Raw genomic sequence first — 12,825 nt, 5'->3', positions numbered from 1 at the left:
TGAGTCAGCCTGGTGTTGTAAATAAATTTTGAACTGGCACCACGTCCTCACACAGCCATGGAAGCTCACTGGTACTTTGTGCCAGTGACAGTCTCTCAGCCCAACCTAAATCACAAATTGGTATTAGAAATTCATCTTGTAAGGCAGCAATTTAAATGAAATTTTCCTTTTCTCAACCTGTAATGAAAACTATCTGTTTAATGTATGCCATTAATAATAGCACCATTTTAATTTCATCTGTCCTAAAGGTTATAATAGTTGTTTTGTTATAAATTCTGCCTACCTCGTTTCATAGCCCGTGGGCTACCAGGACCACTTCTGCTTCGAGAATCTGATTCAGATGTCCGTGAACTGGATTGGGAACCGTCTTCTTCAGACCCAGAGGAATCATCCAAGAATGGGTTGTTACTGATTTGTGTTGCTTTCTGATAAAATCAACAAGCCATTATTTAAAACTGTTAACTGCAATCGTAAAAAAAATGCAGCATAATAATAATGATATATAGTATTCATATGGGTTTACTTAGACAAGAGATTGCTTAGAGTAGACTACGGTTATATAAATAATTTTTGATCATTAACAGTTTGCTTTTAAAATATTTTTATAGATAGAAGATTAAATTTGCTGCTGTATTAAAAAATTTATCTATTTCATGACTTAGTTATATTTGCTAGATATACAGTAGCCTATATCAGGGTGTCAAACCGCCGCCCCACGTGCCGGTTGCATCATACAGAGGCCGTGCCCACTCAGCTATGGCAATGCAAAAAAAGTTGTGATACGTCATGACACGTCACGTGACGCAGCAAGTTTGACACCCGTGGCCTATACAAATCTACACTGAGAGTTGCATTTTTATTGGTATACAGGAGGTTCCACACTATTAAGGCATGTCCCAGAATAATGTGCTGTATGATATTTAGAACTTGGCTCCTTCTCACCTATGTCCAAAAAGAGACACGGAAAGACATTAACTCCTTGCTATTATTCATGTATTACTAGATAAAGATTTTTTGCATCTAAGTATACTATTGTAGACTGCTATTCAATATCAGTTTCTTTGCATTTGATTCTTTTAGTCAATATTTCTGGCTCTGAATTTTTTTTTACTTCAGGTTTCATATTTTGGCATATTAAATAAAACATGCATTCTGATTGCATGTCAATACACTGTAGCTCCAAGTTAGTGGAATGTAGATAACAGCATGTTGTACCATTGCAAGGTAGTTTTTAGATCAGAGAGAAAAAAATTTAGAGCTAGAAGTTCTTGCAACTGAGATACATCATGTCTGAGCAACAGAAATACATACTGGTTATTATTAAGATATCTACTCTATTACTTTTTCAAAGGAGCAAGAATTACTTTTCCAGGTCGAGAAGGGGAGGGGAAGGAGGAGGGAGGAAGGAAGGAGCATATTCTGAATAAACATAAGCATACAGCCAATCTCACTGTATGCATGTTGTACTTTGATAATAAAGGTTCATTCATTCATAACAAGACACAGTTTTAAAATATTTCTCCAAGCATAATTGTAAATAAATAGTTACCCCTTTAAGAGTGGTATAAACTGGTGTAGTCATGTTCTTATATATTAATGATATGTAGAGTCCTGATGGAGAATATGAAGATGAAGAAGAGGAATCTGAAACCAAGTTTTTTTAAAAAAATAAATTCAAAAAGTACTGAGTATATAGTTTTTTTAGTTTTACAAAAATCAGTTAATTTGTTGAATAGGTAGCCTGGGAAAAAATATATATAAAATTAGTTGTTTAAATAATGTTTTATTTAAAAATACATATTTCTGATAGAAAACTCAAATTCAAAAAGCATTTGTTGTTGTTAGCTGCGAAGTCGTGTCTGACCCATCGCGACCCCATGGACAACGTTCCTCCAGGCCTTCCTGTCCTCTACCATCTTCTGGAGTCCATTTAAGCTCATGCTCAGCCACCTAATTCTCTGTTGTCCCCTTCTTCTCTTGCCCTCAATCTTTCCCAGCATCAGGCTCTTCTCCAGTGAGTCCTTTCTTCTCATTAGGTGGCCAAAGTATTTGAGTTTCAGCTTCAGGATCTGGCCTTCTAAAAAGCAGTCAGGGTTGATCTCCTCTAGGACTGACTGGTTTGGTCGCCTTGCAGTCCAAGGGATTCGCAGGAGTCTTCTCCAGCACCATAGTTCAAAGGCCTCAATTCTTTGGCACTCAGCCTTTCTTATGGTCCAACTTTCACTGCCATACATTGCAACTTGGAAGACCATAGCCTTGACTATACGCACTTTTGTTGACAGGGTGATGTCTCTGCTTTTTAGTGTGCTGTCTAGATTTGCCTTGCTTTCCCCTCCAGCAGCAAGCGTCTTTTAATTTCTTGGCTACAATCCCCATCTGTGGTGATCTTGGAGCCCAGGAAAATAAAATCTGTCACTACCTCCATTTCTTCCCCATCTATTTGCCACAAATTGAGAGGGCCGGATGCCATGATCTTGGTTTTCTTAATGTTAAGTTTCAGCCCAACTTTTGCACTCTCCTTCTTCACCCGCAACAAGAGGCTCTTTAGTTCCTCTTCACTGTCTGCCATTAGAGTGGTATCATCTGCATATCTTAGGTTGTTGATATTTCTCTCGGCAATCTTAATTCCAACTTTTGATTCATCTAGCCCTGCCTTTCTCATGATGTGCTCTGCATATATGTTAAATAGGCAGGGTGACAGTATATAGCCTTGCCGGACTCCTTTCCCAATTTTGAACCAATCAGTGGTTCCGTGTCCAGTTCTCACTGTTGCTTCTTGACCCGCATATAGGTTTCTCAAGAGACAAATAAGATGGTCTGGTACTCCCATCTCTTTAAGAACTTGCTACAGTTTGTTGTGATCCACACAATCAAAGGGTCTAGCATAGTCAATGAAGCAGATGTTTTTCTGGAACTCCCTAGCTTTTTCCATGATCCAGCGTATGTTGGCAATTTGATCTCTAATTCCTCTGCCTCTTCGAAATCCTGCCTGTACTTCTGGTAGTTCTCGATCCACATACTGCTGGAGTCTAGCTTGTAGGATTTTAAGATAACTTTACTAGCATGTGAAATGAGTGCAATGGTGTGATAGTTTGAACATTCTTTGGCACTGCCTTCCTTTGAAATTGGAATGTAAAATGATCTTTTCCAATCCTGTGGCCACTGTTGAGTTTTCCAAATTTGCTGGTAAATTGAGTGTAGCACTTTTACTGCGTCTTTTAAGATTTTGAATAGCTCAGCTGGAATACTGTCACCTCCTATAGCTTTGTTGTTGCTCAGCTTTCCTAAGGCCTATTTCACTTCACATTCTAGGATGTCTGGCTCAAGGTCAGTGACCACCTCATCGTGGTTATCAGGGATGTTAAGCTCATTCTTGCATAGTTCTTCTGTGTAATTTTGCCACCTCTTCTTAATCTCTTCTGCCTCTGTTAGGTCCCTGCCATTTTGGTCCTTTATCATGCCCATTTTTGAATGAAACGTTCCCTTCATCTCTCCAATTTTCTTGAAGAGATCTCTGGTCCTCCCTATTCTATTGTTTTCTTCTATTTCTTTGCACCATTCATTTAAGAAGACATTCTTTTTTCTTCTAGCCATTCTCTGGAATTCTGCATTCAATTGGGCGTATCTTTCTTCTTCTCCCTTGTCTTTCGTTTCCCTCCTTTCCTCAGCTATTTGCAAAGCTTCCTCAGACAGCCATTTTGCTTTCTTGCATTTCTTTTTCTTTGGGATGGTTTTAGTTGCTACCTCTTCTACAATGTTGCGAACATCTGTCCATAGTTCTTCAAGCACTCTGTCTATCAGATCTAATTCCTTAAAACTATGTCACCCCTACTGTATATTCAACAGGGATATGATTTAATTCATACCTGACTGGCCTAGTGCTTTTCCCTACTTTCTTCAGTTTAAGCCTAAACTTTGCAACAAGAAGCTCATGGTCTGAGCCACAGTCAGCTCCTGGTCTTGTTTTTACTGACTGTATAGAGCTTCTCCATCTTTGGCTGCAGAGCACATAGTCAATCTGATTTCTGTGTTGACCGTTTGGTGATGTGCATGTGTAGAGCCGTCTCTTGGGTTGTTGGAAAAGAGTGTTTACTATGACAAAATTCTATCAGCCTGTGCCCTGCTTCATTTTGTACTCCAAGGCCAAACTTGCCTGTTATTCCAGTTATCTTTTGGCTTCCTACTTTAGCATTCCAATCCCCATGATGATAAGGACATCATTTTTTGGTGTTAGTTCTATAAGGTCCTATAGGGCTTCATAGAACCGGTCAATTTCATCTTCTTCAGCAACGGTGGTTGGGGCATACACTTGGACTACTGTGATATTGAATGGTTTGCTCTGGATTCGAACTGAGATCATTCTGTCATTTTGGGGATTGTATCCCAGTATTGCTTTTCCTACTCTTTTATTGACTATGAAGGCTACTCCATTTCTTCTGAGGGATTCTTGCCCGCAGTAGTATCCGTGATGGTCATCTGAATTAAATTCACCCATTCCTGTCCATTTTAGTTCGCTGATTCCTAAGATGTCAATGTTCAGTCTTGTCATCTCTTTTTTGACCACGTCTAGCTTGCCTTGATTCATGGATCTTACATTCCAGGTTCCTATGGATCAAAAAGCATACACACACACAAATGAACTACAGTCAATATTTACTAATGCTGGCTATAATAAATCCATTAAAAAGTAAATTTTCTTTGGGAGTCATGTTTACATGTTCAGGACCGTTGAAATCCCAAAGAGTGTCAAGTAAAGATTTTTTCTTCCCTGATTACGCTAACTGAAAAGGAAATCTTACAATATTCAAAGGGACTTGCGTCAGCAATTCAGTTTAAATAACTATTGTAATAACTTACTTTTATTGAAGGAGTCCATGTTGAAGACCTCAGAAAAGCACAGACCTGATTTGGCTACAGCATAAATTCTGTTTTCCTGAAGAACAAAGAATTGCTATTATATTGTTTCTAGTAACATTAAATTTCTGTTTCTTTTATACTGTAGGCAGTTTGTTTCTCTCTAAGCAGTTTATAGAGTCAGCATATTGCCCCCAACAATCTGGCTCCTCATTTTACCGACCTCAGAAGGATGGAAAATTGAATCAACCTGGAGCTCATGACAGTCAAACTACTAGCAGTCGGCAGAATTAACCTGCAATACTGCATTCTAACCACTGTTAGCTTGTATGTTAAGGACTACCTGAATGTAAAGGATAAAGATTGTCTTTTGTCAAGCTTGCTTCCTGATAATCACATGGACATTCTAAAGAGCAGAGGTCCCCAACCTTTTGGGAACCAGGGACCAGTTACGTGGAGATAGATTTTTCCGCGGACTGGAAGGGGAATGGTTTTGTGTGCTCTGCTTGCATCCTGTGGATGGGGCTTTTCTTGTTTGGGTGGACCAGTTGCTGGAATGCCGTGGTCTGGTACTGGTCCACGGACTGGGGGTTGGGGAACCCTGCTATAGAGGTTTTTTTTAACAATGACACAGAAATGGTGTGCCTTCTTGGATGGTTTTTATAAATCCAAGTGCTGGGATTTCCTGATAATATCCCATTCAAGTATTAACTAGGTTGAACCCAGTTTAGCTTTTTTGAGAACAGCCAAAGTCAAGTAGTTACTGCCATCTACTATCTATAGTTAATTTTAATACAGAAGAATTGCCACTAATCTTTTCAGAACAAACTGTGAGAAAAATTATCTGCTATGGTGGTGACCACATTAAAAAAGAAAAACCCATACTTATAAAACAAAATATCAATGGAATTTGAGTCGTTAAATTAATCTGGAATATTATTATATCTATTTCACTTACCCAAGAGGGGAATCGATGGAGTGGAGGAGTAGGAGGTTTACTGTTAATCATCTTCCCTGAATCGCTCAAATCCAGAGTTTCTATATCTTTCATTTCACAGCAATCATAAGTAAATGATTCCTCATTACAACTGATCTCCATCTTCTCAAAAACTTCTGTGTCATCTCCATCTACCTGATCAATGTCTGTTTCCTGAGGCTTAAAAGGCCGTATCATGCTTATAGCATTCCTGTTTTTGCCAAACAGTTTGTCTGAACACAAGGAAGGCTGGCTAAAATGTTTTTTGGCCAGTGCTGTACTCAGAATAAAAGCACTTGGAGTCCTCAGTTTGGGCGGTGGCAGATTAGATGGAGAATCAAGCAGCTTGCCAGACTGACAACTTGCTGCAAGCATCAATGATGGATGCTTAGGAGCCAAAGATGGGGTCAAAATTGGACTTGGAGTATTTGCTTCACTAGAAGAGGATGAATAATCTAGCCTGTGGGATTGAAATCTCTTATTCAGTTCATCTGAAAAGCTATCATGACTTTTTTTTTCACTGAATGATTTCAAGTTGCTCTTTCCAATTAGATGGTTCTGATTTTTCCATGAAGACTCTTGTTGCCAGGAATATAGTTTATGTACATTTCCCTGACCTTGAAAACTTTCTTCTTCCAACATGGAACTACTGTCATCTGATGCTGTCAAATACATTTCACTCCCTATTCTACTGTACCCTGTGCCTTCTTCAGATGTGTGACTTGAAAATGTAGATACACATCTGGATTTCAATCTTCCTTTGCTTCCTTCTTCATCAGAGCTCCAGTCACTGACTGTAATGCAAGAATTCTTTGATATATTATTATCTATATCTTTCGACTTTGCTGCCATCCTTTGTTCAGGAATGCAAGTATTTTGTTGCAATGGTTTCAGACTTCTATTTCCTTGTATTTGTCCAGCAAGGGATGTTTCCTGAATTTCATTCTCTAGACACCAGGAGACAGTGACAACATTGGACAAAATTGTAACACACATCTACAAATAATAAACATTAAAATCAAAAGATAGTAGAGATATTCCAACTCCTCTTAATTAATTTTCTATGGTAAGAAAAAGGAAAATAGTAGCAGGGAGAGAAACACTGCTGAGCAAAAATCTTATTTTTAAGCATTCTAAGACAGGAGAATTGACAGAGGCAAGCTAAGAAATGGCTACCTATATAAATACAGCAGAACTAAGTAGCAGTAAAGACAGTATAACATAAGAATGCAGGTAAAGACATCAGGTTTAATGCTCCTCTGGGTTAATAGAGACAAATATTCCCCAAACAAGTAAAAATTAGCGCAGAGTGGGAAAGGCCAGAATTTTTCCCCAGATGAGGTATAACATTTTCCTAGTTACTATTTTAAATGAGAAAATGTTCTAAATTCTACTTTGTAGGTAACGTAGTACAATCCACTCTGCTACATTATTTTCTACATGTTAAGATTAGTCCTGCTTTCACATAACACTATAACAACTCAATACTGTTATAGCCATGAAAAACATTTTTGATGAATGATGAAAAGTATTTAATTACTTTATACCTGCCATGGAAGAATATCTTCTATGTTTGAATTAAGAATAAACATTGGAAACATAGTTTATCAGTAACTAGTGATGATGTAATATTTTAAATATTGATTAACCAACTCAATGCTCCTGAACAGGAGTTAAGGACACTGATTGTAACACTGGTTCTATTATTTTAAATGGTTAGGAAATTAGAATCTAGCTCTAGGTCTGCAGCATATGCTTACTGATAATTATACTAGTACAAGGTTGCAAGATATGACATTTTCCCAATGTTGTGGACAACATAATTATTTAGTAGCATTAAATTAACATGAGGCTGTTTTTCCTGTCAACATAAGACTTTTCAGTGTAACTGACACAAATAAGAAAGTCAAATCAGAAGTATTAATAAAGTGTTGGACTAAGGGATTCAGGTTTTAGTCCACCTATGTTCTTTTGTCATAGAGGTTCACTAGTAATCTTGGACTGGTCACTCTTTCTCAGCCCAGCTTACTTCACAAGTTTTTGTTGTGGAGAAAAATAGGTTGGAGTACTGTACATGCTATATTGAACAATCAAATGAATGATAGGCTATTAATTAAATGTTTAAACAACCTAGTTAGCATTCCTGCTTTTAATAAAGTACTGCATATCACTCTTTCCCAAACCAATTCCCTTAGGAACTGACAGATCTGACTCTTTTCCTCCCAGGCATAGGATTTTCAATGGAAAACCCTTAATTTGTAGGATTAATATAGATTCACTCCAGAGAAAAAGAAATTTTACATATTTAAATCCCGAGCATTTAGAATTGTTTGAGGACTGTAATATAAGTAGGGATTATCTTGGAAGCAAGTTAAATTTAAATAAATGGAAATTACTCCTTAGCACACCTTCTTAAGTTTGAATTGCTAGAATAGAGTTCTAGAACTTAAAATACCTAGACTTTTGTGATTTTCGTTAAGATCAACTTGTTTTGAGGCAGAACTGCTTGCATCTTCAGGTTTAGGAACTTGTTGAGGACTTCTTGCTCTGTTTAAGAAGCATCCAAAAGTCAAACTGCTCAGTCGCTGGCCTTCTCCAGGTTTTTGTGACAAAGAAACAGACTTCTTTCCCTGAAGCTCTGTTCAAGTAATAATTTAAATATCAACATTTAATGTGATGCAACAGTAGATTATTTATTTTAAAAGCTGAGAGGCTGAAGTTTTGATATTGCAAGTAGTCCTCAGCTTATGATGGCAATTGAGACCAGAACTGCTAAATCACGAGTATCAAACTTGATTGCATCACGTGACGTATCATGACGTATCACGATGTTTTTTGCCTTTGCGGAGCCAGGGTGGATGTGGCCTGAGCATGACACATCAACCCTGCAGGCTGCCAGTTTGACACCCCTGTACTAAATGATATGGTTATAAAGCTTGATGTCACATGATCATGTCACTTAGTGACAGCAATCCCTGCAGGTCTAATCGCTGTTATTAACTGAATTCCTGAGTTGTTAGGTGAGGCAGCTTTTTGCTTGCTTCGCACAATCAAAGTCAGTTAGGAAGCCAGCAGAAAGTTGCAAGTCCCAGGCCTGTAGGTGAGCAAAGCGATGTGTGGGGGTAAAGAACATGGTGAGGATTAGGGAGGATACACAAGAGTGACAGGGAATACATAAGAGATGCAACAAGAGTTGGGGAGGGCATACAGGAGTGTGGCTTGGGTCAGAGAAATGTGTGAACGTGATGCAAGTCAGGAAGTGTGTACAAAAGTAAGTAGGGCTATTTAAGTGGTGAGCCCAGTGAAGCACAGAGGGGCTGTAGGCAGGTGTGTGGGGGAAGGAGACTTACCTAGCAATTTATTATTTTCCTTGCCAGATTCCCCACTGACTTTCCCCCAAATCAATGAGTAGGCCAGCAGGGAAGGTTACACATGATGATCACGGGATTGTGGGGCACTGCAACCGACTGTAAGTGTAAACTGGTTGTCAAGCATTTTCATCGCAATCACGTGATTGTGGTAACTTTGAATGGTGATTGAACAAACGGTCATGGGTTGAGGACTATCTATATTTATGATATTTCTATTTAATACTATGTACCTTCTTAAGTTTAATATTGGTTTCATAGTGTATTTTACCATAACTTTAGAGAGAAGAGGTAATTCAGAAATAAAGATTGGGTTCACCATAATCTGTAATTTAGAAACCACAATGACTGGGTCACATAATACTTCAATCCAAAAGCAAACAAAATTCAATGGAGTAAACCCAAACACTGTAATTTATTTCAAATGGAAATAAAAAAGCCTTTCAGTTTTTATTATCCCTTCATCTTCCAGCACATTGTAGACCACTAGACCACCCTTTAGCAAAGCCTTTACAAAGTTATAGATGGTTATACTGTGGAGTAATGTTCTACTTGGGAATTTCTAGGCACAACTGTTTTTGTGCATGCTGTAGTACTGGATACAATCTATAATAAAGACATACTCAAAGAGTTAACCCCAAGTTCCTTAATTATGGAACACAGTTGTGTTTTGAGAATTTATACCCCTACCTTGTAATTTAGTCTGCAACAGCTTAATCTCTTCAGTTTGGTTTTGATTGATTGTACGGAGGTTCTGATTCTCTGTTTCTAGCTGAAAACATAGATAAATGCCCCATTCATAAGTACAGTATTAGAAAAGATTGTATCCAAAGGAAAGCTATATTTTCCTTACATCTCATATGGTATTATTTCCAATCTCACATCCATTTTCCTGGCAATAAGTTCACCAACTTGGTTGGGCTTACATTTAAGTAATTTACAAATGATTGCAGTGCTAAGCAGTATATTTAACTCAAATAGTTTTGCTATATCTAGGAGTAATATGAATGAAAGACTATAGAACTTAACCTCAGATCCTATTTCAAAGATCTTCTATTTTAAATAGTTTTTACATATTATGATTATTATTTTTTACAGATAAAAGTTATCAGAATATTTGTGCTCCACAGAAACAAAATAAAATGTATTATGTTTTGTAGACAAAATTAACAGGGAAAAATTATTTGGAAAAATTGAAAGCACAAATAATAGACCTTCGTTATAGGCAACTTTGCATATTTCAAAGCAAGGCATTTTTTCATATAGGAATTCACAGCCTTAGTTTTGTGAACAGGTCCACGAAAACTTTTAAACGGATTATTGACCAGATAACATAGAACTGGCAATTATCCACCAATAGATCCTAATGAACTAATATAATTATTTCATTAAGGCTTTAACTTGCCCTGAGCTTTAATGTATCATTTTATTAGCAAAGGAACTGTGAATTTTAGGGTGAAGAAACCCTCAATGTTACAGCAGTTTGTAAAAGGAAGGGTTATCTTCATATTTTATTTACTTTATACCTAAATCACAAAGCTGAGAATTCTGTTGCTCATATACAATCAAATATGTATAAATCTTGGCTCTGTTGTCTAGGGCTGCTGAGTGTTATTGTTCAGCACATGGGGTGACATTATTTCCATATCACTCTTACACGAGTGATTTAAGTGGTTTAAGAGTTGTTACTTAAGAAACTTACCTCATGAAGCTTGATAGTCACCCATTCCTTAATCTTAGCTGCTTTTTCTTCTATAATTTTAGCTTCTTGTATTCTGATTTCCTTCTGAAACAAGAAGAGGGGCTTTTGTGTAATTTGCACTTTATTCATCTAAAACAGAAGGCGCCATCTTTTTCAGGCCAAGGACCGCACTTAGGCTTTAATTTATTAGAGATTATTTTGCCTCTTTTTGCAAGTAAACACCTTACAGTAAAAGTAATAAAATAGCCATAAAATTCATATAAATTATACACCAAGTTAAAAATCATAAGTAGCATTAATAAAATAAATAAAAAACTGCATTAAAAGCTGTTGCTATTGATGGATTGATCATCATTGAAAGGCCTCTTGAAAAATGCTGTCATCATTATTTTAAATAACTTGCTTAATTATACAATTATGGCTTATCCATTTCAGGAATCTTCATATCTTCCCAGACAACTGGCTATATGGTGTATATAAACAATTTATACTTGTTTCCAAAATTTGCTATATATTAACAGTTATCTTTACAGAATCTATTCTTTTGCTTAAAAAGTGTTTTGCTGACAAAAATCTAGGGATATTATTTTTTATAGGTCCCTTCTTTCCCTCTATATCTCTTGTACACGCTAATATATATATGGATAACTGGGTAAGAAAAATTTTGTTTTCCCAACCTGCTCTACAAGCTGTTGTTCCAGATTCTGGATAGCATCATCTTTCTCTTGAACCAGAATCTCCAGGTCTTGGCATCTCTTATATAAGCGTGTCTCTGACTCACTTGTTTGGACATTAGCAGCTTTCAGCTTCTCCTCCATAATCTGCACCTAGAAATTAAAACACAGCTGTGTACACAAAGTTTGTAAAACTCCAAAATTAAATGCATAATTTGGAATGTTGTAATGTTTTATTCTTCTGAGATTAGTTAAAGCATATATACAGTACATTCCTCAGCCAGTCCTAATCCTAGTTTACCGATATCACTAGCAATTTGCTATTTTGCTCATTTCTTTCATATGTATCAGTTATTCCCAGCTTAACAATTGTTCAACCCTATAATTCAAACAACCAGACTTAATGACAAACAAACTGCAGTAAAGACACTGGCTTGGATCCATAGAGTTCTAAAAAAATCCTCATCTGTCCATCCTCCTGCTTTTGAGTTTGTTATACACCATTTCAAGGATCACTTAGACTTCAAGGACTGTTTTGGGCAGGAAGCTTCACTACAAGAGTGGGAAACCAGGAAAGGTCAGGAAATTCCCAAGGTCAGGAAACCCCTATTTTCAATTTTAAGCTATTTTTTATAGTTTTAAATATGTGTACATCATAAAGGATGTATATTAAATATTGTTTTAATTTTTAGTTATTGCTTTAATACAAGTAATTCAACATTACAACGGCATTGAAAAAGTGGCAAGATCATTTTTCACACTTATGACCGTTGCAGCATCCCCATGGTCATATGATTAAAATTCAGATGTTTGGCAACTGATTCATATTTATAACGGCTGCAGTGTCCCAGGGTCACGTGATCCCCTTCTGATCGACAAGCTCAGCGTCCTAACCTATCGAGCCACCGCGTCCCTTTTAACAGCACATAAACAGCACATAAGGCAACCTTAATCTATAGATAAATTCTACTACAATTTAAAGCATAGCATACTGAAAATATGATTTGAATTAATGCTGTACCTATTTTTTAAAAATGTTCAGCAACCTTTTATTGTTGCTGGTTTGGAGAATTATGAAATTGCATTGATCATTCATCTGGCAAACAGTCCACATTTACAGGAATTAAGTTACTGTGATTTACTTTTTTCGCCAGAAACAGATGTTTACTTTTCATTTCTGGCAAAAAAAATCCTACCCATTACAATGGTTTCATTGTAAAGACCATTGTAATTTGCTTAATGACCACCGCC

The 12,825-nt window shown here is 36.9% G+C and overlaps 1 protein-coding gene across 5 annotated transcripts in view; it reads right to left on the bottom strand.

Annotated features, from left to right (window-relative positions):
* Nucleotides 1-12,825, bottom strand: part of PLEKHH2 (pleckstrin homology, MyTH4 and FERM domain containing H2) — a 70,788-nt gene that overhangs the window by 34,168 nt on the left and 23,795 nt on the right. For 4 of the 5 annotated variants that reach the window (XR_014490725.1, XM_083348553.1, XM_083348556.1 and 1 more), the window contains 8 exons: nucleotides 11,578-11,727; nucleotides 10,901-10,984; nucleotides 9,889-9,970; nucleotides 8,286-8,468; nucleotides 5,813-6,777; nucleotides 4,858-4,933; nucleotides 1,550-1,644; nucleotides 284-425 (listed from right to left, as the gene is read on the bottom strand). Coding sequence is in view for 4 of the 5 variants with exons in the window: in XM_083348553.1 (XP_083204679.1) it covers nucleotides 284-425; nucleotides 1,550-1,644; nucleotides 4,858-4,933; nucleotides 5,813-6,777; nucleotides 8,286-8,468; nucleotides 9,889-9,970; nucleotides 10,901-10,984; nucleotides 11,578-11,727 (1,777 nt within the window). In the remaining variant the exon portion in view is untranslated. The remainder of the gene's footprint in view (nucleotides 1-283; nucleotides 426-1,549; nucleotides 1,645-4,857; nucleotides 4,934-5,812; nucleotides 6,778-8,285; nucleotides 8,469-9,888; nucleotides 9,971-10,900; nucleotides 10,985-11,577; nucleotides 11,728-12,825) is intronic. The other variant, XM_083348555.1, reaches the window with a different exon arrangement.

Source organism: Vipera ursinii (assembly GCF_947247035.1).
Source record: "Vipera ursinii genome assembly, chromosome: 1".
Taxonomy (NCBI): domain Eukaryota; kingdom Metazoa; phylum Chordata; class Lepidosauria; order Squamata; family Viperidae; genus Vipera; species Vipera ursinii.
This window is presented reverse-complemented; position numbering and strand designations above follow the sequence as displayed.